We start from the raw sequence: 23,261 nt of genomic DNA, 5'->3' as shown, positions 1-23,261 counted from the left end.
TACATGTTATAAAACGGCCAAATAAAAATAAAATAAAAATAAATAAGCCAGCCCAATTAAATTTCTGTTTATTACGCTTTTCATTAAATAAAATTATATTTATTAAATATACTAAATAAACGGATTCGTTTAGTCCGGTTCCAGAGATTCATTGAAAAGATACGAATCAAAAGAACAGTTCGTTCCCGAATCGGACTTAGCAGGTTAATCTTCTGTTGAATTATGTCATTTGGACATAATAATAACTTAATAAGTATAATAAGTATACATTTCAATTAAATATGTACATTTTTCTTATAATTTTCTATTTGGTATGTATTTTTGGCTTAAAACAGCATAATTTATTTAATTTACATTAAATTCATTTTTATCAATTTAATTTGTGGTTTGTTGTGTGGAACCCACTGATCATATAGATAGATCAGTGGTACAACCATAGACTGTATAAAGGGTACAACCTTAAAAATATTATCGCGAATACAGAAAACACGTAAAGCTGGACACGTCATATGACCGTGATGTGAGTCACATGACTTTGCTAAACAAGAACTGCTTGGAAAATGGCAGCGTTCTTACAGTGGAGACGTTTTGTTTTTTTCGATAAAGAAACGGTGAAAGATCCGAGCGAAAATGAGAAAAATTTCCAACTACCGGTCGGAATATCGGCCTGTGATTCAGGTCGAGGACACATTGTGTTGGGAGATATCCTTAAAACGCTTAAATCGTGCTTGAGGCTAATTAGCAATGATAAATCTAAACAATAATACTAAGTATATTTCATAAGCATAGTTGTATAAGTCATAAATTGTAGCGTATTTTAATAGGTTATAGTAAACCTGCTTTGTAAAATGGATAATTGCATGTATTTTCTTTTATATTATTCATGAATCTAACATTCAGTCATTTCTGGATGATTAAATATGAATTCAGTTATGCCATACGTGTGTTTTCTTTAACTCATTCAATGCACATATGGACGGGCAGATCTGGTTTTTGACTCGCTCCCTGCAGCTGTCCAGCTTTCAGGCTTATAAACTGCGCGTGACACACCTGTACCAGCTGAAACAACACAACATCCTGGTGTCTGTGGGGCAGGATGAGCCTGGCATCAATCCTCTGGTAAGAACCATGACAGGTGTCTGCTGAAGATACATGTCCATGCAAGTGCAGATCTGTGTGCTTTAGTTGATTTCTAAAGCGCATGTGTATGTCCATCAGGTGAAGGTGTGGAACCTTGATAAGAAGGACAGCGGCAGTCCTCTCTGTACCCGGATATTCCCTGCCATACCTGGAAACAAACCCACTGAAGTGTCTTGTCTCAGTGTTCACGAAAACCTCAATTTCATGGCTATAGGTAGGATTTTATTTATGTTACAGTTAACTAAAACAATTTACTAATAATACATGTTAAATACATAAAAAAATTAAAATAGTATAATTGTATATATAATATCATAACATTAAAATTTCATTCAGTTTAATGAATTAAAACAAATGAAAGTCCAAAACACACAACAGAATGACTAAAATTGACATGGAAAAAATATAAAAATAAATCTAATGTAAAATGTTAATATATTTTAATTATAATAAAACAACACTGTCATGATTGTTAGCCCATGTCTCTTTAAAAAGGTTAGTTTTTAATTAGAGCTCAGGATAAAACTATCAATGAAATTCAAAATCTGAGGTCCCTCCAAAATGAAACATTTTATTTGATCTTAAGTACAATAATTATTCAGATCGAGAATTTATTTTAACGAATTTCATTGATCGGAGTTTTAGTAATTTAAATGGTTTGAAAAAAATGTTTTCATAAAGGTTATAGAATAAAAAAAAAATTTTTTAGAGGGAAGCTAATAATAAACAAAATTGCTCTTTAATGCTGCAAAAGTAACCAAATGCCAAGTTATATTTATTAGAAAAAAAAATCACTTCTAATATGTTATTGTGAATAATTTAGTATAAATTATAATTATATATTAATAGTATGTACTGCTATATATATATATATATATATATATATATAAATAATATATGTATGTGTGTGTGTATATATTAAAAATTTAGTGACTCTAAATGGCAATTGCAACCCATTTTTTCTGTATTATGATGCATTTTAAAGCATTGCATTTTTTTTAGGTGGATTATCCATGAATAATTAATTAGATTGGTAAAAGTACCAGAATAGCTTTTTTGATTTTATGTTGACAGTAATATCTGTGTTGAATCCTCAGGTTTTACAGATGGAAGTGTTGTGCTGACGAAGGGTGACATCACCAGAGACAGACACAGTAAAACTCTCAGCCTCCATGAGGGCAACTGTCCAATCACAGGCCTGGCTTTCCGGCAGGCTGGCAAAGTCACAAACCTGTTTGTCGCCACCTTAGAAAAAGTGCAGGTACATGTTATTTACACGGAATGTGATTTTCTTCATCTTTGGAAAACCGTGTAAATCCAGATGAAAATACCGAACTGACAGCAGCACTATTCTTATGTTGACAGTGCTACACATTATCAGTGAAAGAGTACCCTCGTATAGAACTGGACACACACGGCTGTGCCCTCCACTGCTCGGCGCTCACAGACCCCTCGCAGGACTCACAGTTCATAGTGGCTGGAGATGACTGTGTGTATTTGTACCAGCCCGATGAGAGAGGACCCTGTTTTGCTTTCGATGGGCACAAACTTCTGACTCACTGGCACAGAGGATACCTGATTCTGGTCACACACAATAACAAATCACCCAGCAAGTAAGACTCACTGTACTGAAAGAATCATGCTCGCAATGAAGTAAGACTCATGTGTATTGCCTAGATTATCTGTCCTTTTTTTTTCTTTAACTTAATACGCATTCACATTTTTGACATTTAACTTGTGCAGCTCTGATTATGGCAGCAGACAGACATCCCCTACAGAAAAGCACATCCTTACCATTTATGACCTTGACAACAAGTTCATCGCGTACAGTGCGGCGTTTGATGACGTCATTGACGTTCTGGCAGAATGGGGCTCTTTTTATGTCCTAACGAGGGACAAAACAATGTATATGCTGCAAGAAAAAGACACACAGACCAAGCTAGAGGTTAGTATAGTGTTATTATCATTAATAAAAACTAAAGGAAACTTTTTTTTAATCACCACCATTCAAAATTGTATTATTTAGATGCTGTTTAAGAAGAACCTGTTTGTGATGGCCATTAACTTGGCTAAAACTCAACATCTGGACAATGATGGTCTGTCTGAGATTTTCAGACAGTACGGAGACCATCTCTACGTCAAAGGGGATCATGATGGAGCTATTCAGCAGTATATTCGGTATATTTGCAGTTCAGATTTTTAGTTAGACATTTCATTAAAAATCAAGCAAGTCGTGGTTACATCCTGATCTTCTGTCTCTCTCAGCACCATTGGGAAGCTTGAACCCTCATATGTAATCCGTAAATTTTTGGATGCACAAAGGATACACAACTTGACAGCGTATCTGCAGGCCCTCCACAGGCAGTCGCTGGCCAACGCTGACCACACTACTCTACTGCTCAACTGTTACACTAAACTGAAAGACAGCTCCAAGCTGGAAGAGTTCATAAAGGTCTGTAGAAAAGAGATTTTGGCCTGGATGTCTATTTAAGCTTTTAAATGACGCTTTGACCCCTAACAATGCTTTGTATACTCTGCATCCTTCCTCTGAATGTAGAGCAATGAAAGTGAGGTGCATTTCGATGTTGAAATTGCCATCAAGGTGTTACGTCAGGCCGGTTATCACAGCCACGCCGTGTTTCTGGCAGAGAGACACATGCACCATGAATGGTATCTAAAGATCCAGCTAGAGGATTTGAAGGTCAGTATATGATATGAACTCTTGTAATGCTTTTTAACAAGTTCATGTAAGCCAGTACTTATGCCAGTCCTCCTTTTCAGAATTATCAGGAGGCTTTACGCTACATTGGAAGGTTGCCATTTGATCAGGCAGAGAGCAATATGAAGCGTTATGGAAAAACTTTAATGCACCATGTGCCTGAAAGCACTACCATCCTCTTAAAACGCCTTTGCACCGACTATCACCCCAGCAAAGACTCAACCGACCGGGACAGCCTAGACAGGACTGCAGAAAACAAGGTCATTGATTTGGATTAGCATTAGCACCTTCAAATAATCTGACATTGAGTTAAACCAAATGACTTCAGATTGTATATTTTTATTACATTTTTACAGGCCAATCCAGAAGAGTTCATCCCAGTCTTTGCCAATAACCCACGAGAGCTGCGAGCATTCCTGGAACACATGATCGAGGTGGATCCGTTCTCACCTCAGGGAGTTTATGACACTCTGCTAGAGCTCAGACTACAGGACTGGGCACATGAGCAGGACCCAGGGGTAAAAACATGCTTTGTGCAATTTGTAAACATACCACACATATATCTGTCTCATTAGATGTTATCACTGACAACATCTGCACCTGCAAAAACTGATGGAGAGATTTGCAGATTTCTGAAGAATTTGACTTATCATATTTTTTGTTCATTTGATTATGATTTTAGGCAATTAATAAAAGCGTGGTACTCCATAAAACTTATTTGACCATATTTAAGACAATCTAAGACAAAAGGAAAATCAGTATATTATACTGTACATTATTATATTAGCAGAATAAGGTAGCATTTAACAATATTGATTTTAACTTTTAGTTTTTAAAATAAAACTAAAATAATGAAATTAAAAATCATTTTTAGTATTAAGACATTTCCTTTCTTTTTTTTTCTATCTGGTTTTGACCATAAAATAATTCTAAGTTTATCATTGGCCAGAGTTTTAATATCAATGGATCTCAAGAAATAAAAATTATATAGCTTATCACATCTCAATTTTAAAACCATTTTTACATTTGTTGGGAGTGAAAAGCATATACTGCAGGAAACACATCGCTCTTTCTGTCTTTTGTCTGACAGAAGAAGAAATTCCTGCAGGAGGCAGCACTGTCCCTGCTGAGGAGCGACAACACTGTGTTTGACAAAGCCCTGGTGCTCTGCCAGATGCACAACTTCAAGGAAGGAGTGCTGTATCTCTATGAAAAGGGCAAACTGTAAGCACCATTCCTTATCACTGTCAATCTCTCCTACTCTGTTATCTACATAACTTCTACAGCCATACTACAGCTTTGTGTGACAACTGACCACAATTACTGACTAAATTTGTTTCAGAATTTAATACATCTTAACTTGCATTACACTGAGCTTTCATATTTAATAACAGCACAAAAGCAAAAGTGACAAAACAGCCTATTTCAACAGGTACCAGCAGATCATGCATTACCACATGCAGAATGAGGAGTACGGGAAAGTCGTGGAGGCCTGTAAACGTTATGGGGACAGTGAGGCGTGCTTGTGGGAACAGGCTCTGGGCTATTTTGCACGCAAAGAAGAAAACTGCAAGGCCTACATTAGTGAAGTCCTGCAGCACATCGATGAAAACAACTTGATGGCTCCACTTCTGGGTGAGTAAAAGGAAACAAAGTAGTTGTTGGTCGCACCTCTGTTGTGTTTTTGACACATCTAAACATAACTGCGTGACCTTTCAACACATCTCTTCACTCTTCACCTTCCAGTGAACTTAAGATCATATATTTGACCTTACGTGAATGTCTTTGTTGTAGTGGTGCAGACTTTGGCTCATAATTCCACAGCATCTCTGTCAGTGATAAAAGACTACCTGATAAATAAACTGGAGCGGGAGACCCAGCAGATTGAGGAAGATGAAAGGAAGATTCGACAGTATAGAGAGGAAACGGCCCATCTTCGTACTGAAATACAGGAACTTAAAACCTGGTGAGCAAATCAAGGATTAATTCTTTAATCAGTTATTTAAAAATGGATGCTACAGTTGATAGTGTAGGAATGTCATTGTACATTTAAAAAAAATTACATTGCTCTTTCAGTGCAAAGATCTTCCAGAAGACTAAGTGCAGCATGTGCAACAGCCCACTAGAGCTGCCATCTGTGCACTTCCTGTGTGGCCACTCTTTCCATCAGCACTGCTTAGAGAGCTTTGCAGAGAGCGAAGCGGAGTGCCCCACCTGCACCCCTGAAAACAGGAAAGTGATGGACATGCTGCGTGCGCAAGATCAGAAACGAGATCTGCATGATAATTTCCACAGACAGGTATTGTTTTTCCTTCTGCGAGACATGCCGAATTGATCAAAGTTGCCAGTTAACTAAATATCATTTCTCTTTCATAGCTCAAATGCTCCAATGACGGCTTCTCAGTCATCGCTGACTATTTTGGCCGTGGAGTGTTTAACAAACTCACTCTGATAACTGATCCTCCTGGAGGAAAGAGTGGAGCTGGGAATCTAGAGGCTGAATTCAACAGAGACCTGCTCATTAACACCAAGAGGAATGTTTGAGAGCTGGACTGGAGTTCATATTAAAATATGAAGTCTGACAATGGTCAGCTCCAGTAATGGCTTGAATGGCCTTTGAACAACTCCAAATGAACCCCTGCAACTTCTCTTCTTGGTGTTGATTTATTTATAGGCCGGACTGTGGAGAGCAAGATGACAGTTTGTTCAGAAAATCTCACATCTGTGTAGTCTGCCGGATCAGCATAAAGTGGAAAGTATCAAAACCACAGTGGGTGATGATAACATTTAAGATCTTGCACTTCAAGACTGTGACCTTTTCAAGCTTTGAATTCAGTTGCCATAGGCACACTATAGAAGACTTGCACAACTTTTGCATCCCTTAATAATTTATGTATAATATTTAATTAGTATTGCAACCATTTACTAGTACAGAGAAAGCAACTAATCAATGTCAAATGCCTATAAAAGTGTCTTTAATAAACATAAAACATTATTGACTTGAAAATTACATTGTATTCTGCTGTATCATCTCAGATGTTTGTTGAGATCTTAATTTGTCATGAATAAAAATTAAATATTTACACAGTATTTTACATCACAGAGGCCAAAGAATACAGAAATATGTATAAAAAATATTTTGAAGTCACTTATTGGAAAAACCAATGAACAAATCTACCTTAATTTACACCTCCGCTAGTGTCTAGTTTGCAAAACTATTAGGTGAGTTAGAAAAGTTTGCAAAGCTACACAGCTGAACCAGCAAGAAAAGGTCCTAAAAACCACATCCTGTTCTCAAGAGCTGATCCATGATGCCTAGCAACTGCTATAAGTCTCTGATGACTGACAAAAAGCTTTGTTAAAACCTTTTTTTAGTATGTTTGTAAAACCTTGAGCTCTGCTTAACCCTGTGACTAAAATCACAAATCTCAGCTTTACACTATACTACTCATTCAAGCTCAGTTTAGTGTCACAGATAAAGACCAAGCATAAAGAGACAGTTAATTGATTCAGTAAATTATGTCTCCCTAGTTACATAACGCCTTTGAGTTTTTCTTATGGAAAACCATATATTTTCTCAATGATGTGAGTGTGAACAATTCGGGTTTAGCAGTAAACATTTAGGACTTGGGACTTATTTTTTTCAGGACAGCCATTCAATTAGCAATTAGCATGTAAAAAAACTAAAGCAAATACAAACGGTTCGTCCAATGTAATTGTGATAACCATGTAAAAAAAAATTAAAAATTCTGCCCGTCAGGTAGGATTAATTAGACAGGCAGTAAGCTAAACATATTATGTAACTTTTTTGTGGAATGGAAAAGTAATTTTGTATTTGTTCTATCATTGTATTTCCTTAAGATTATTTTGAAAACATTTAGAAACTTTTATTAACAGAAAACAGGCGTATAATGTTTCACAAGTGCTTTTTATTTTTAGAATGTATGTGAATTTATTTTATTGGGAAAATACCATATGCATAAAAAGAGGGCTTTTTGCTATTCAAACTATAAAATACTTTAAACTATACACCTGCAATGTTTTTAAAGCACTAAAAGTAATATATCCACTGACCTATAATAGAGAATATATCCTTATATAGATCAGAGAATATATATCTTTTTGCCGTGAGTTCGCATCTGTCTCACGCACTTCCGCTGAAAATCTCGCGAGATTAAGTTCCCTTGGCAACAGTACACCGTCGTGTTTTCATGGAGAAGTCTGAGCGACAAAAGGTTTGTTATTATTATTGCGCAAATGTTAATAATTTAATCTCGCATATCGTGTTAAATACGCAAGGCACTAATGTAATGTATTTTCTGGCTCACTATTCAATGTAGCTCGTAAACCAATGTAATGTTAGCGCGCCCATCAGACAACAATCTAAATTACAGTAAAACATTGTTATTCCTTAATGACTAAGTTACGTGTCACATTTGTCTTAAAATGTTACATAAAAGATACTGGTTATTAGTTGCTTCCTAAAACGGTTTATGGTAACATAGGTTATTATAGTCTCGTATCTCGTAATGCAAAAAAGCTAAACCAGCTGGTGAGCTAAATATTTATTTCATAGGCTGTGTCTCTAAACATAGTATGCTGCCTAACGTTAATGTTACCTAGACAGCATTTTAGGGCATCATAGACATATTCTGAGTCTGCAGCGTTTTGGAATCACTATGACTCATTAAAATACATTCTACATAGGCATCTCCCAAGGTTATGAGACCCAGTCTGTAATGTCTGAGCAGGGTTTGTGAGCGCAGGTTCAGCTTATTTGATTACATATTTTACCAGGGAAACCTATCTATCTAAACCTAAATCTATCTCCTGTTTTAGTTAGATGACTAACTTTTTAAGACTACTCTAAAGAGTTTACACAACCAACCCCCAGTTTTAATACTAAAAAGTGCAAATAATATCTGTAAACAGATTCAACTCAAAACCAACCAGCCATATGACGAGAGTTTTGAAGTGAATGAAGAGGAGGCGGCCAGTGTGCACACACCATCCCCAAGACAGATAGGTCAGACTGTTTACCACTTCTTTACAGTTTACCTACCATTCATCGACTGTTTTTCATGATATTATGTCTTAATTTCAGTTTCCAGGAGGACAGGCAGGCAGAAGCAGAGCGGCATGGCCACTTATGCTGGAGATAAACTAGAAGAGGACACTAAAGTAAGTTCACTAACTCTTATTTGGGGAAAGGCTAAAATGACATTTGAATGACCTGTTCACATCTGACAGCAGAGAAAGAAAGAGCCGCCACCTGGAGCTCGTGCTACTAATCAGAATGATGAAGAGGATGATGAGGAAGATGATGACGATGATGATGACGATGATGATGATTCTGAAGACACAGAGTCTGATGAGGAGGAAGGGGAGCCTGGATCTGCTCCAGAAGGGTAGGGCCGCTCATCTGAGGCACTGTCTGCTGTCCAAGATGAGAGAAATAGTTTTTTTTAATGAAACTATATCAAAGAGGAGATATACAGTGATGAAGTGGGCAAGTTTTATAAGTTGCAACACATTTCACTAATATGTTTTATCAATAGTACTAAGAGTGCTAATAGTACTTTTTTTTAATTATTATTATTATTTAAAATCCCATGCTACTGTGTTAACCTAACTGAGACTTGTTATAACAATTATATATCATTGCTCTTTTTGTTGTTTTTGATTGCTTCCACTGTCCTCATCTGTAAGTCGCTTTGGATAAAAGCGTCTGCTAAATGAATAAATGTAAATGTAAGAGCATTATACAGCAGTTATAATATCTACTCTAAACAAAAAAGCTACTTTATTATTTTTGAAAAAAATTTGAATGTGTGTGGATGATTTCCCACAGTGCATATGACCCAGCCGATTATGAACATCTCCCTGTGACAACTGAGATCAAAGAGCTGTTTCAGTACATCACAAGGTTGGCATGCATCAACTTTACACCTTCACCGCATTTGATGTGCACCTGCACACGAAACACAAACAGAAAAATATCTAGCAAACTGACCTTTTACACTGTAAATCGGTGTGAATGTTGATTCAACTATGAGCAATTTTGACCCTGTAGACATAAAGAAATCTTATTTCTTACATTTGTTTGCTAACAGTGTGTAACACTGACTGTACATAAATCACAGGGGAATTCTGTCATTTTTTTCTAGATGTACATGAACATCTCAGAATATGTATTCAGTTGGTGGTGGAAAAGTTTAAACACGATTAATATTTTCAAACCCAAAGTTTTAAAGAAAAAAAATCAACCTTTGAGACATAGGAAACACTAAATACACTCTTTTGACTTGTAGATATCTCATGGATTTTTACTGGTATTAATTGCATGAGTGTTTCTTTCAGATATACTCCACAGATGATAGAGCTTGACCACAAACTGAAGCCCTTTATCCCTGATTTCATCCCAGCTGTGGGGGACATCGATGCTTTCCTCAAAGTGAGTGACAGTTTTTAAATCTGAACCGGACCTATGTGTCCAGTTTTCAGTTTCTGAATCATTCTGTTCAACCCACAGGTACCACGACCAGATGGGAAGGCTGACAATCTGGGTCTCCTGGTTCTGGATGAACCTTGCACTAAACAGTCAGACCCAACTGTGCTTTCCCTGTGGCTGTCAGAGAACAGCAAACAACATAATGTTGCTGTGAGTTCACAAACTCGCACTGGAAACCTGCTTTGATTATTTTGGCCTAGTAATTGAAATTGGAAAGTGATGCACATCTGTTTCACAGGAAGTGAAAGTCAAGAGCATTGAAAACCCAGAGAAGAACCCCAAAGCCATAGACAACTGGATCGAGAGCATTAGTGAGCTGCATCGGTCCAAGCCTCCAGCTACCGTACACTACACAAGGCAAGTACTGACATGAACCAACCACAAACACCCAGAGAGCAGAACATCTATGTCATTTTATAACAAGAGTCTTGTATATTTCTTCAGACCCATGCCAGATATTGACAGCTTGATGCAAGAGTGGCCGTCTGAGTTTGAGGAGCTTCTGGGGAAGGTTGGCTCCACTCAAATATGTTGTTTAAATAACTTTCTGCAAAATCAGTCATGTTCACGTTCACTTTTCCATCTGTTGATCAGGTGAATCTCCCCACTGCAGATATTGACTGTGATTTGGCAGAGTATGTCGACATTATTTGTGGTAAGTTGCATGTTTCTTGTATTTATATCTTTGATGCTTTCATTATGTTTTTTAATGATTGTTAGTATATCCTGTCAGGAATCCTGGACATCCCGGTGTACAAGAACCGGATTCACTCACTTCACGTGCTGTTCACACTCTACTCTGAATTCAAAAACTCACAGGTTAGTTTCAGATACTCAACAATGTTAAAATAAGTGGCATTTATTTTCTTTTTCTTTTTTGTAAAGCATAGAATTGTAAATGTTTCAGTTCTGGATTGTATTATTAATGAGCTCGTCTTGTTTCTCCTGTGATCAGCACTTTAAATCTGTAGCAGAGGGCCAGAAATCCAACACACCGCCTGCTTCACGCACAGCCACTGCTGAATTAGAAAGACTCACTTTGGACTGAAGTCTCCTTCATGGTCTATTTCCATACATCCTGTTTCGTTCTTAGCTGTTGTGTTGCTAGTTGAAAATTTAAGTTACATTCGGTCATGCATCTCAGATTGTGTGAATTCTTTATAAGCTTATGTTTAGCAGACTTGTATTAGGAAAAACTAATTTCTTCAAACTGTAGACTGGAAATGTGTCTTGAAAAATCATAAGATGTACTCCAACAGTCCACTGCCTAATTATGTCAGTTTGCAATGAATTGGTCTTTTCTTATTAAAAGGTAAAACCAGATGATGATGGGTTGTTTAATTCCACTTCTTACATTAATAGATGATGTATGATCTAGAATCTATATACTGTTAGATAACAGTAAGTACTGTATAAATATCCAGTAATTAACTGAATCAACGGTAAACACTGAAAGGCATCTGGTGATTTAGCAAAGTAGGATGATATAAATATATATAATATACAAACCATAATAAATTTTTGAAATGTAAATAATACACTGAACCAGAGCAAGTTGTCTTTTTAATGATTTAGTTATTGGTCTGATATACTGTGTAAAATGTACATGACATGTTGTCTATTATATTATCTGAATAAGAGCAGCCCTGCCTTCTTGTTCTAACTGCTTTTTATTTTCGTGTTGTGGTTTTTAGTGGCTATTCTTTACTGTGAGGTGACAGCAGTTTTGAGTGCTATAAAGAACATCATACAGAATGTCTACATATTTGAATGGTTTGATTAATTATTATGAATCAAATAATATACTGATTTAGCTACAAGAAGATCAAGAATTCTAACTAGTGACTTAAGATGCCTGGATGTTTCATTCATTTTTGGCTGGTTTTCTTTGCTTTATTGGGTAAGTATGGCTAATGATTTATATAGCTAGATAATAAGTAATATTTAGAATTTTCAAATGCTAAATGTATCACATTCGTGGCCAAAAGTTTTAGCAGTGACATACATTTTTTTTGTTTTGCAAAGTTTGCTGCTTAAGCTGTTGTGGTGTTAATTGACATTGTTTCTAGATTATTCTGTTGAGTGATCAGATGCATTTAAATTAATTGCTAAAAGCTTCATTGGCCAAAAAATGATCCTGACACAAATTGAGCAGCTACATTAAAGGGGTCATATGATGCGATTTCAAGTTTTCCTTTCTCTTTGGAGTGTTACAAGCTGTTCGTGAATAGATACGATCCCTAAAGTTGCAAAGACTAAAGTCTCAAACCCATAGAGATAATCTGGCTGCACTTTATTTTACAGTACGTGTACTAACATGTACTTACAGTGTACTTACAGTGTATTTATCTAAGAAAGTTCTGGTAATACAAGGTAACTACATGGGGTAGGGTTAGGTTTAGGGGTAGGTTCAGGGTTAGTACCTAGTTATTACATAGTTATTGTAATTACTATAATAAGTACATGGTATGTACATGAGGAACAGGACTGTAAAATAAAGTGCTACCGATAATCTTTATAAAAGTTAAGAGTCGTCCATGCCCCTCTAAAACGACTCGTTTAAACATGCCCCCATATGTCTACGTCACGATGTGGGAAGATTTGCATGACACTGTTTAAATGTTCACGCAAAAAAAGAAGGTGTACCTTTAATGTCTGCTGCCACTGCAGCCGCCATGTTGTGAAGAGGCTGTGTGTTTCAATGTGAAAGCTAAAATACAGCATACATTTTATGGAGGACTGTTCCCTGATCTAGAAGACTACAATGCTGGCTGTTCTGACTCACAGTCTGTAAGCACGTTTACATATTTAAAGTATTTGCCACTGATGATTCAAGTGCAAGTTTTCAGCAGTGTAGAGTAGTACCTATTTTTGTCGTTTCTCTGATCAAAAATGCACAAATGTGAAAGTGTGAATGAGTACTAGTCAGGTAAAATCACCATCATACTAATTAGATTGTAAGAGCAGATTGATTGCAGAAGAACCACTTTCAGCAAGTGCAAGGACCGTCTCTCCTGAGGAGTCATCGTGTCTCCAGCAGTGCAGACTTTGCTCAGGAATGGCAGCAGGTTGTTGTGAGAGCATCTGCATGCACAGTGAGACCAAGACTTGTGGACAATGGCCTGGCGTCAAGAAGGGCAGCAAAGAAGCCACATCTCTCCAAGAAAATGAAACTCTGCAGAATGTACAAGGATTGGACATCAGAAGACTTTTCTCTGATGAAGCTCCCTTCTGACTGTTTGGGACATCTGGAAAATTGATTGTTTGGAGAAGAAAAGGTGAATGCTACCATGAGTCCTGTGTTGTGCCAACAGTGAAGCATCCTGAGACAATCATGTGTGGGGTTGCTTTTCAACCAAGTGAGTGTGCTCTCTCCTAATTCTGCCCAAAATCACTGCCAGGAATAAAGAATGGTATCAAGATGTCCTGCAAGAGCAACTTCTTCTAAAGATCCATGAGCAATTTGGTGATGCTCTGTGCATTTTCCAGCATGATGGAGCACCATGTCACAAAGCAAGAGTGATAAAGAAGTGACTTGAATATCATTACATAGAAATTTTAAATCCATGGCCAGGCAACTCACCGTATCTCAATCCCATAGAGATGTGGTCAGTCCTCAAAAGGCCAGTGGACAAGCAGAAACCCACAAATTGTGATCAACTCCGAGAACTTAGGCAAGAATGGATTACCATCAGTCACAATTTGGCCCAGAAGCTAATATCTAGCATGCCAGAGCGAATTGCAGAGGTAATGAACAACAAGGGTCAACATTGTAAATACTGACTCGTGTTTTTTATTTTATTTTTGCCAATAAAAGCCTTTAAAACTTATGATATGCTTAACTGTTTTTTTTATATGTATCATTGTTTTTCAGTATACCATAGAAACATGTAGAAAAATAATCTACAAATACTAAAGCAACAAACTTTGCAAAACTCAAACATTTATGTCACTGCCAAAACTTTTGGCCATTACTGTACACACAGTGCCCTCCACTAATATTGGAACCCGTGGTACATATGAGCAAAGGGAGCTGTGAAAATAAATCTGCATTGTTTATCCTTTTTATATTTAATTTAAAAATGTTGACGAAATTCTAACGTATCACTAAAGTAAAACAATTAAAGGTGGGGACAATATCTCATGATGAAATAATTGTTTTTCTCTAATGAATGTTGGCCACAAATATTGGCACTCCTAGAAATTATTTTGAGGAAAATATCTCTGAAGTATATTACCATTGATATTTACATCTTTTAGCCAACCAGGGTGACTAGGAGCATGAAATTGTCCAGCCAAGAGTTCCTGTTCCACGGGAATATAAATATGAGCAACACAAAGAACAAATACCCCTTAATCATCCATCACAAGGAGTAAAATGAAAGAATATAGTTCTGATGTGCAGAACAGAAAAGATTGTTGAGCTTCACTAAATAGAAAGTGACTGTAAGAAAAGAGCTAAAGCATTGAAAATCCCCATTTCCAGCATCAGGGCAATTATTACAGGGGTTCCAATCAAATAAAGATGTTACAAATCAGCCTGGAAGAGGACATGTGTCTATATCGTCCTAATGCACACTCTCCAAGGATAACAGCTGGAGAATTGTAGACATTAGCTGAAAGATCAAAATGATAAATATTGCAGATTTATTTTCACAGCTGCCTTTGGTCATATTTACCAAAGATGCCAATAATAGTGGAGGGCACTGTATATTATATTTACTTAATGGTCGACAATAATTTCCTCTGTCAGCTAATTACTACATTTGACTTTTATTGTCATTTATAAGATATGTTTTATCTTTTACTCAGAAGTATTTTTTAATTAATAATAACAAACATATATATTGATTGACAGTGAGAGAAATTAAAGTTGAAGAAGTGAAGAAGGGCCTATACAGTCGTGTTGAGCTCACTGGAGAGAAACTTGATCAACACACTGCTGATTCTCTGAAGTCAGTGGAATGGACCAAAGGAAATAGATCGACAACATGTTTATGTTTTAGACAAACAAATACAACATCCAGTGTTTCATACAGTCAATGCTGTGGAACGGCTCGTTTCTATTTAAACAACAACACCCTGATTCTGGAGAGCGTGACAGAAAGCGATGAAGGAGTCTTCACTGAAATTATAGTTACAGGAGATAGAACTGTAAAACGCCTAAACTTTACATTAATTATTCAATGTAAGTCAGACAAAACAGAGTCAAGCTTATTCATAAAGAATTCATCTAATTGTGTCGTGCTTGTGCTCATTAACATATTTCACTTTAAGATCCTCCAAATGCAACAGGAATTGTGGTCTCCTGGACCTCCAGCACATCTGTGACTCTCAAATGTGAAGTGAGCGGTTTATTTCAGCATCTGATGTGGAAGAGAGAAGGAGTCCCTATTCTAGAGAAACACAGACATTCGTTCAGTGAGAGAAACCAAACTCTACACATCAGTAACATAACCAGCTCCGAGTACGGCACGTACAGCTGTATTGCTTCAAACGCATATGGAGAATCAGAAAAGCACACGTATATTACTGGTGAGCAGTTCTTCATTCATTGTCCACCTTATACGAATTTGCAAAATGATGCCAGATTATAATATTCTGTTTAGGACAGGAATTAAACCTAAAACACCTTTAAACACAAAGACAGTTCTTAAGACATATCAATAAAGAAAGTAACACTGTGAAAAAGGAAGCTGCATTGCATAATCAAGTATTTTTCTGGTTTTCTGTTAACCAAGGAAATGGCACTAGAGATGAAACTCAGTCTGATCAAACTGTGCTTTCAAGTGGACTTACACTCACTTGTGTTTTGGGACTGTGCCTCGTGTTCTACTGCCTTTACAAATACCACCACAGTAAGATTTTCTCCCAAACAAAATCAATTTTCATAAATGTTGCTTTAGCAAAATAATAACTCTTAGTTAATTAAATCCACAACCTCCATGAGTTAGGTTTATTCTGTGAATCAGATTAACAGTCTCAAAACCTATGAGTAGTAGACAAATTTCCTTTCAACAAAATTCACCAGATACTCTGTAGACTATCCTGAAATATATAGCATGTATAGTATCATAAAATGCACTGTGTAAAATTAGCTTTCGTTTAGTGTATTTTACATTTGGTATACTTTTAAGGCTAAAGAGTAGACATTGGCAGAACTAGATGAAGGTAAAAAAAAATGAGCTGCAACTAATATTATAAAGTATCTTATAATTTATAACGTCACTCTTTAATACACAGGCGATGTGGACAATGCCCATGGAATTTATCAGGTAATGTACAAAAAGCCATAAACAGATAAATAATGATTTCAGTATAAACATTTTCATGGACATTAATATGATTAGCATTTATTATCTTTAACTTAAAGATCCCATAAAAATAAATACTGCAGTTTTGTGGCTGTTATTCCCTGTCTGTTAGCTTAGATGCCTCTATGCCAGTGTACATTAACTTTAAGCACAAATAAACATTCCTCTTCCAGGAAAACGTCTCAGGTTACGAATGTAACCATGGTTCCCTGAGAGGGAACGAGACACTGCGTCCTCTGAGGGGACACTATGGGGAACACCTCGTCGTGACCCGTGTCTGAAGCATACTTTGAAAAGCGCCAACGTGTTGGCCGGCGACAGCCTCTGACGTGACTACCAGCGCGACTATAAATACGCGCCCGTATTATTCCTTTAAAGGGATACCGCTAAGAGCCTGGCACTTTCCTCTACCAAGTCTTTGCCTGTCACACAGGAGCTACTGCTAGCTTTCGCAAAAACTTGCCGAAAGGGCTGTCCCAACAGTACTCTAGTAGCGGCGCCCTGTTCTAGATAGGTATCCGAGGATACCTAGGTGGAGTGGTGCCCAAGATGAACGGGGCTTAAACCGACTCAAGAAAGGGCACGAAGCAGCAGCGCTAAGCCCTTACCATATAAGGTTTTAGAAAGAACGCAGAGAACTAGCGTGCGAACTTACCACAGTGTGGATTTCAGAAAGTGCAAAGACTTCACGTGCACACTTACCATAACATGGATTTACAAATACTGTTCTAAGGAGGGGCTCTCGTGGAACTCTGATAGAGCAGCTCGTAGATGGAATGGCCCGGGAGCAGAGCAATTGGAGGACGGAACGTACAGATGAAGCCTCGGCCACGCCTGTACCATGGCGTCCAGCCCCAAATGGAGCTGGATGAGTCAGAGGAAGCCAGAGGGGATAGTGCGATGCTCTCTCGAGCCACAAAACCGATCCACCCAAGTCTGGCCAACCTCTCTAACTCTGCCTCAACACCTTGGTGTGAAGGCGCCATTCCCCGAGCCTCAGCCCCTGCCTCAGCAGGATGTCTGCTCTCACAGTGCATCTCAAAACAGTATGTAGTACTGGAGTGCTCTGAAAGAACCGAGAATCAGTCCCCCAAGAGAGGAGGACTCCGAGCTCCGAGCAGCATGCTCATAGGTGACCCTTTCAGAAAAGGGGGGCGCTGCTAAACTACCGCGAGAATTGCCCACACAGCCCCCCATGTTGAGGGGGCTTGAGGTGTACAATAAGTACACACAGGTTGGATGAAGCCCAAGGAACACCGGGGCTAATCATCTCAAGAAAGGGAACGAAGCGGAGCGCATAACCCTTAACGTACAGGATTTTAGAAAGTGCGCAGAGTCTTGCGTGCACACTTACCACTTTACGTGGATTTCACACAGTGCGCAAAGCATTAACGTGCACACTGACCACCATGTGGTTTTTAGAAAGTACACAGGCTTAGCGTGTGTACTGAAAGGTTACCTGACAACCACAGTATGTGGGAGCTCACATTCAGAGAGACCTGTGAAGCCTGCTACCTGATAACCACAATATGTGGGAGTTCACCTACAGAGAGGCCTAGAGAAGCCTACTACCTGTTACCAGATAACCACCTCAAGTGGAAACTGAAAGTAATATGGGGAGGCCTGGTGAGGCCTACTACCTGACAACCACAAACCGTGGGAGCTCGCTTTTAAGTGGAAACGCAGTATGTGGGAGCTAAATCTCCAGGGAGGCCTGGTGAGGCCTACTACCTGGCAACCACAATATGTGGAATCTCGCCTTCAGAGAGACCTGGTAAAGCCTACTATCTGAAAACCACAATATGCTATTTAAAGGAAACACACAGTATGTGGGAGCTAAATCTCCAAGGAGGCCTGGTGAGTCCTACTACCTGGCAACCACAGTATGTGGGAGCTCGCCTTCAGAGAGACCTGGTGATGCCTACTATCTGAAAACAACAATGTGCTATTTAGTGGAACGCACAGTATGTGGGAGCTAAATCTCCAGGGAGGCCTGGTGAGGCCTACTACCTGGCAACCACAGTATGTGGGAGCTCGCCTTCAGAGAGACCTGGTGAAGCCTACTATCTGAAAACCACAATGTGCCATTTAGTGGAACGCACAGTATGTGGGAGCTAAATCTCCAGGGAGGCCTGGTGAGGCCTACTGCCTGGCAACCACAGTATGTGGGAGCTCACCTTCAGAGAGACCTGGTGAAGCCTACTATCTGAAAACCACAATGTGCTATTTAGTGGAACGCACAGTATGTGGGAGCTAAATCCCCAGGGAGGCCTGGTGAGGCCTACTACCTGGCAACCACAGTATGTGGGAGCTCGCCTTCAGAGAGACCTGGTGAAGCCTACTATCTGAAAACCACAATGTGCTATCCAGTGGAACGCACAGTATGTGGGAGCTAAATCTCCAGGGAGGCCTGGTGAGGCCTACTACCTGGCAACCACAGTATGTGGGAGCTCGCCTTCAGAGAGACCTGGTGAAGCCTACTATCTGAAAATCACAATATGCTATTTAGTGGAAATGCACAGTATGTGGGAGCTAAATCTCCAGGGAGGCCTGGTGAGGCCTACTACCTGGCAACCACAGTATGTGGGAGCTCGCATTCAGAGAGACCTGGTGAAGCCTACTATCTGAAAACCACAATATGCTATTTAGTGGAAACGCACAGTATGTGGGAGCTAAATCTCCAGGAAGGCCTGGTGAGGCCTACTACCTGGCAACCACAGAACGTGGGAGCTCGCCTTCAGAGAGACCTGGTGAAGCCTACTATCTGAAAACCACAATATGCTATTTAGTGGAGACGCATAGTATGTGGGAGCTAAATCTCCAGGGAGGCCTGGTGAGGCCTACTACCTGGCAACCACAGTATGTGGGAGCTCACCATCAGAGAGGCCTGATGAAGCCTACTACCTGATAACCACAATATGTGGGAGTCCACCCAGCCCCTCATGTTGAGGGAAGCGATGCTTGAGGTGTATAGCAAATACACACCAGCTGAATGAAGCCCATGGAACCCAGGGCTAATCATCTTAAGAAAGGGAACGAAGCGGAGCGCATAACCCCTACTGTACAGGATTTTAGAAAGTGCGCAAAGTAATGTGCACAAAGTGTTCACGTGCTCACTGACCACCATGTGGTTTTGAGAGAGTACACAGGCTTAGCGTGTGTACCGAAACAAGCATCGCAGAGGCGCTGGATCGCACGGGAGAGGTGAGTTCCAACCCTCAAGCGAGGGGAGCATCACCTGAGGCAGTACATACAGAGGACTCCGTAACCACCACCTCCCCGGATGCGCCAAGCGGCCAGGCGGCCCCTCAGGGTGACCTGGCCGGATATCTATGGAATTCCCTGCAGTGCTGTGCCAATTCTGATGATCAGCCAGGCTCCTCGGGAGGGGGTGTGGGATGGGCAATCGCAGAGCGGGTCTCACTCCGCGGTGGGTGTCGCGCCCCGGGGGGGCGGAACCCACGCGGTGCGGCCGCCTACCGAAAGCCTGTGATCTTGGCCACCTAGCCTTTTACTTCCAGAGCACTGTAAAGGAAACTCACAGAGATTGTTAGTAGACATATAACCACCAGCAACATAACATCCATAAACAGGTAAAGCAAGGGTTACGTACTCACCCACCCTCCTGTACTGGAGTCCCGCTTGCGGGGCGCCCCTTCTGGTCCGGACCGTCAGTAAGGCGGTTGCTATGAACATAGAACCAACCAAAACATCATAGGTCCAGGAAGGAGACTGTTATGTGAGAGACTGTCCACCTAACCTCGATCAGGTGGAGAGCTGGTGGCTACAGGGGAATTAGGCAGGGGAGGACAAAAACAGAGGTTAAAACAGAGGTTAAAAACATCCGGAGCTACTAGGTCTTTTTACCGCTCTGACCCGGGCGAGGACGCTGCCTCGTCTGAATCACGTCCCTCAGACCCAGCTTACCTCTCCGTGACCCGCGGTTCCTCTTGCCCCTGCCCTTAGGCGGGGGAGGAGCGCGAGCCGCAACACTAGCCTTCTGCGCCCGTCTACGATCCTCAGATCGAGATGGGCCAGGACCCCTTTGTTGTTCGGGCTCGGACCTGGACCTTCGTGGAATGAAGGATTTAAAGGCTGCTGAGCGCGCCCTTGCCTCCCTGAACTTTTCGACCACCATCTCGACGGAGGTACCGAAAAGCTCAGAAGGCGAGACCGGAGCATCGAGAAGAAACCCCCTTTCTTCCCTCCCGATGTCTGCCAGGTTCACCCACAGACGTCTCTCCGTTACCACCATGGCCGCCATAGACCTGCCCATGAGAGAGAGGTCTGTGGTGCGGCGCAGCTCGGCTACCTGGTCAGGTGAAAGGCCCTCACCTGTATCCAGGTCCTTCAGCAGGTCAGCCTGGTAGGCCTGGAGCACCGCCATCGTGTGCAACGAAGCCACAGCCTGACCAGCTGCCGCGTATGACCTGCCATTTAAGCGGGATGTATCCTGGAGGGGCTTAGATGGCAAAGAGGGAGATTTAAGAGAGGACGTTTGCCCCACAGAGAGATAGCTAGCCAGCGTCTCTTCTACAGGGGGCATCCTCTTATAGCCGTTTTCGTGCATGCCCTCGATATTAGCATAGCTCGTATGCTGAAACCGGTGGATGCGAGAGGAAAACGGCCTCTTCCATTCCTTTTCGACTTCTGCATGCAAGTCAGGCAAGAATGGAAGGCTCACCTGGGCTGGAGGGCTATGTTCAGACAAATAACGCTCATCGAGGCGACCTCGTGACGTTACCTTTCTGGCACGCTTCCATGGCAAATCTAATTTTGCCGTGGCGCGATCCATAACCTCTAACAGCTCCTCATACGCGGGGCAGGAGGATTGAGAAGGCTCAGCCTCAGCTTCTTCGCCACTCTCAGACATCTCCTGCTCTTTCTGGGTAGAACCCAGCAGAGCACTAACTTCAGTGTCAGAATGGGTTAATGATAACGCATCTTCCTCCCGAAGTTCACTCTTGTTCGCCGCCGGAGAGTGTGAGTCTCAGATGCACGCTTCAAACAAAACAGTCAATGAAGACGAAGAAGATAAGTGACGGGTCCTACGGGCGCGTATTTATAGTCGCGCTGGTAGTGACGTCAGAGGCTGTTTCAAAGTATGCTTCAGACACGGGTCACGACGAGGTGTTCCCCATAGTGTCCCCTCAGAGGACGCAGTTCGAAGTTCCCTTGAAAGGGAACAAACTATATTGATGACCCATCTTGCACTTGATGGGTGTGTGTGTACATGGTTTCATCCAATAAAATGTTCTTCAAAATGAGAATGTTTCCTCATTCTGTTATCACCTGCTTTTGGTAGAAACTAATTATGGTTCAGGTCGTAAAGTAACGTGTGACCTCAAAAGTTTCAATATGTCAACACAATCCTAAAGTAATTAATGGGGTCTTTAAGTCAAATAACACACTCTTTGCATCCAGTGGAATTCTATGAATGATTTGATTATATAATTATTAATATATTTTTAAACTCCTGTCTCTCAGGAAGTACCTGACTCTGAAGAGCTGACTTCCGTCTTGTACGTCTACACAGACTTCATTAAGCCGAGAGAGAGCAGTCAGGCCTCCGCTGCAGCGCAACACTTTGAGGAGTCTGGTTACTCTGAGGTTGGACCCACAGACAGGGAAGAAACCGTTGTTCTGTTTTGGGTCACTAATGATCAGACCACAGCACGTCCTGAAGCTGGAGAGGACAAATTATATTCTACAAAATTACATTAAATAATAAAACATGCTTTTCACATTCTGCAAATGCCGAGGTAATTGTTTAGCATTATTTTTATTAAGTGGCATTTATTCACGGTGTGTAAAGCACAGGGTTTTAAATGTTTCAGTTCAGGGTTGTATTATTGATGAGCTTGTCTTGTTTCTCCTGTGATCAGCACTTTAAATCTGTAACGGAGGGCCACAAATCCAACACACCGCCTGCTTCACGCACTTCCACTGCTGAATTAGAAAGACTCACTTTGGACTGAAGTCTCCTTCATGGTCTTTTTTCATACATCCTGTTTCGTTCTTAGCTGTTGTGTTGCCGGTTGAAAATTTAAGTTACATTCGGTCATGCATCTCAGAATGTGTGAATTCTTTATAAGCTGTGAAGTTACATTGTATTCTCAGAATGTGTGAATTCTTCATATGTTTATGTCTAGCACACTTGTTTTAAAGGGTAAAACCAGAGGATGATGGGTTTTCCCTTGTTTGACTTTACTTCTTACATTAACAGATGTTTTATATAACTTTTTGTCATTATGTATCAGGGGATTCAGACTCTAGCTTTTATTAGTACATATAATAAAAAATAACAGTAGGTACTGTATAAATATCTAGTAAAAATAATACTAAATTAAACTGATTCAACACTATCCACCGAATGGCATCTGGTGATTTAGCACAACAAGATGACATTATAGCCATAATCAGTTTTAAACATTTAAATAATCTGCTAGCAAGTTGTCTTTTTCATGAATTAGTAATTGGTCTGGTATATACAATATGAAACATGTACATAAGGTGTTGTGTAATACATTATCTAAATAAGACTAGCCCAGCCTTCTTCCTTGTTCTAACCGCTTTT

The 23,261-nt window shown here is 40.1% G+C and overlaps 3 protein-coding genes across 10 annotated transcripts; all 3 read left to right on the top strand.

The window, feature by feature from the left end:
* Window positions 1-519: 519 nt before the first annotated feature.
* Window positions 520-6,925, top strand: LOC132127202 (vacuolar protein sorting-associated protein 11 homolog). The gene is made up of 16 exons (XM_059538949.1): window positions 520-702; window positions 971-1,119; window positions 1,219-1,354; window positions 2,238-2,401; window positions 2,506-2,753; window positions 2,884-3,085; window positions 3,167-3,318; window positions 3,406-3,592; window positions 3,698-3,841; window positions 3,922-4,119; window positions 4,216-4,377; window positions 4,950-5,083; window positions 5,292-5,494; window positions 5,654-5,825; window positions 5,936-6,158; window positions 6,236-6,925. Exons 1-16 carry the CDS (start codon window positions 561-563, stop codon window positions 6,401-6,403), a joined length of 2,784 nt encoding a protein of 927 aa, XP_059394932.1. The 5' UTR covers window positions 520-560; the 3' UTR covers window positions 6,404-6,925.
* Window positions 6,926-7,990: 1,065 nt separating this feature from the next.
* On the top strand, window positions 7,991-22,742 carry LOC132127345 (intraflagellar transport protein 46 homolog). 7 transcript variants are annotated; one of them, XM_059539160.1, is made up of 12 exons: window positions 7,991-8,094; window positions 8,792-8,885; window positions 8,964-9,040; window positions 9,110-9,267; window positions 9,711-9,785; window positions 10,220-10,313; window positions 10,392-10,520; window positions 10,609-10,727; window positions 10,815-10,881; window positions 10,965-11,025; window positions 11,104-11,189; window positions 22,570-22,742. In XM_059539160.1, the coding sequence occupies exons 1-12, from the start codon at window positions 8,071-8,073 to the stop codon at window positions 22,660-22,662; spliced, it is 1,077 nt and encodes a 358-aa protein (XP_059395143.1). In that variant the 5' UTR covers window positions 7,991-8,070; the 3' UTR covers window positions 22,663-22,742. The 7 variants fall into 7 exon arrangements, with proteins under 7 accessions (XP_059395143.1, XP_059395146.1, XP_059395145.1 ...); XM_059539163.1 differs by having other exon boundaries at window positions 10,984-11,025; window positions 22,570-22,713; XM_059539162.1 differs by lacking the exon at window positions 22,570-22,742 and adding an exon at window positions 11,326-11,693 and having other exon boundaries at window positions 9,113-9,267.
* Window positions 15,214-22,536, top strand: LOC132127346 (HEPACAM family member 2-like). 2 transcript variants are annotated; one of them, XM_059539168.1, is made up of 5 exons: window positions 15,214-15,558; window positions 15,648-15,905; window positions 16,112-16,228; window positions 16,614-16,645; window positions 22,221-22,536. In XM_059539168.1, exons 2-5 carry the CDS (start codon window positions 15,740-15,742, stop codon window positions 22,410-22,412), a joined length of 507 nt encoding a protein of 168 aa, XP_059395151.1. In that variant the 5' UTR covers window positions 15,214-15,558; window positions 15,648-15,739; the 3' UTR covers window positions 22,413-22,536. The 2 variants fall into 2 exon arrangements, with proteins under 2 accessions (XP_059395151.1, XP_059395150.1); XM_059539167.1 differs by having other exon boundaries at window positions 22,172-22,536.
* Window positions 22,743-23,261: the final 519 nt, after the last annotated feature.

Source organism: Carassius carassius, chromosome 45 (assembly GCF_963082965.1).
Source record: "Carassius carassius chromosome 45, fCarCar2.1, whole genome shotgun sequence".
NCBI classification, from domain to species: domain Eukaryota; kingdom Metazoa; phylum Chordata; class Actinopteri; order Cypriniformes; family Cyprinidae; genus Carassius; species Carassius carassius.
The sequence above is the reverse complement of the archived record's forward strand: the minus strand, read 5'-3'. Positions and strand labels throughout refer to the sequence as shown.

Coding starts and splice junctions, on each gene's coding strand:
- LOC132127202 (XM_059538949.1), top strand. CDS start 561: ATGGCAGCGTTCTTACAGTGGAGACGTTTTGTTTTTTTCGATAAAGAA. Junction 3,319..3,405: donor GCTATTCAGCAGTATATTCG/GTATATTTGCAG, acceptor TGTCTCTCTCAG/CACCATTGGGAAGCTTGAAC. Junction 3,842..3,921: donor TCCAGCTAGAGGATTTGAAG/GTCAGTATATGA, acceptor CCTCCTTTTCAG/AATTATCAGGAGGCTTTACG.
- LOC132127346 (XM_059539167.1), top strand. CDS start 15,740: ATGTGGAAGAGAGAAGGAGTCCCTATTCTAGAGAAACACAGACATTCG. Junction 15,906..16,111: donor AAAGCACACGTATATTACTG/GTGAGCAGTTCT, acceptor CTGTTAACCAAG/GAAATGGCACTAGAGATGAA. Junction 16,229..16,613: donor CCTTTACAAATACCACCACA/GTAAGATTTTCT, acceptor TTTAATACACAG/GCGATGTGGACAATGCCCAT.
- LOC132127345 (XM_059539160.1), top strand. CDS start 8,071: ATGGAGAAGTCTGAGCGACAAAAG. Junction 8,095..8,791: donor AGAAGTCTGAGCGACAAAAG/GTTTGTTATTAT, acceptor ATCTGTAAACAG/ATTCAACTCAAAACCAACCA. Junction 8,886..8,963: donor ACCATCCCCAAGACAGATAG/GTCAGACTGTTT, acceptor TCTTAATTTCAG/TTTCCAGGAGGACAGGCAGG.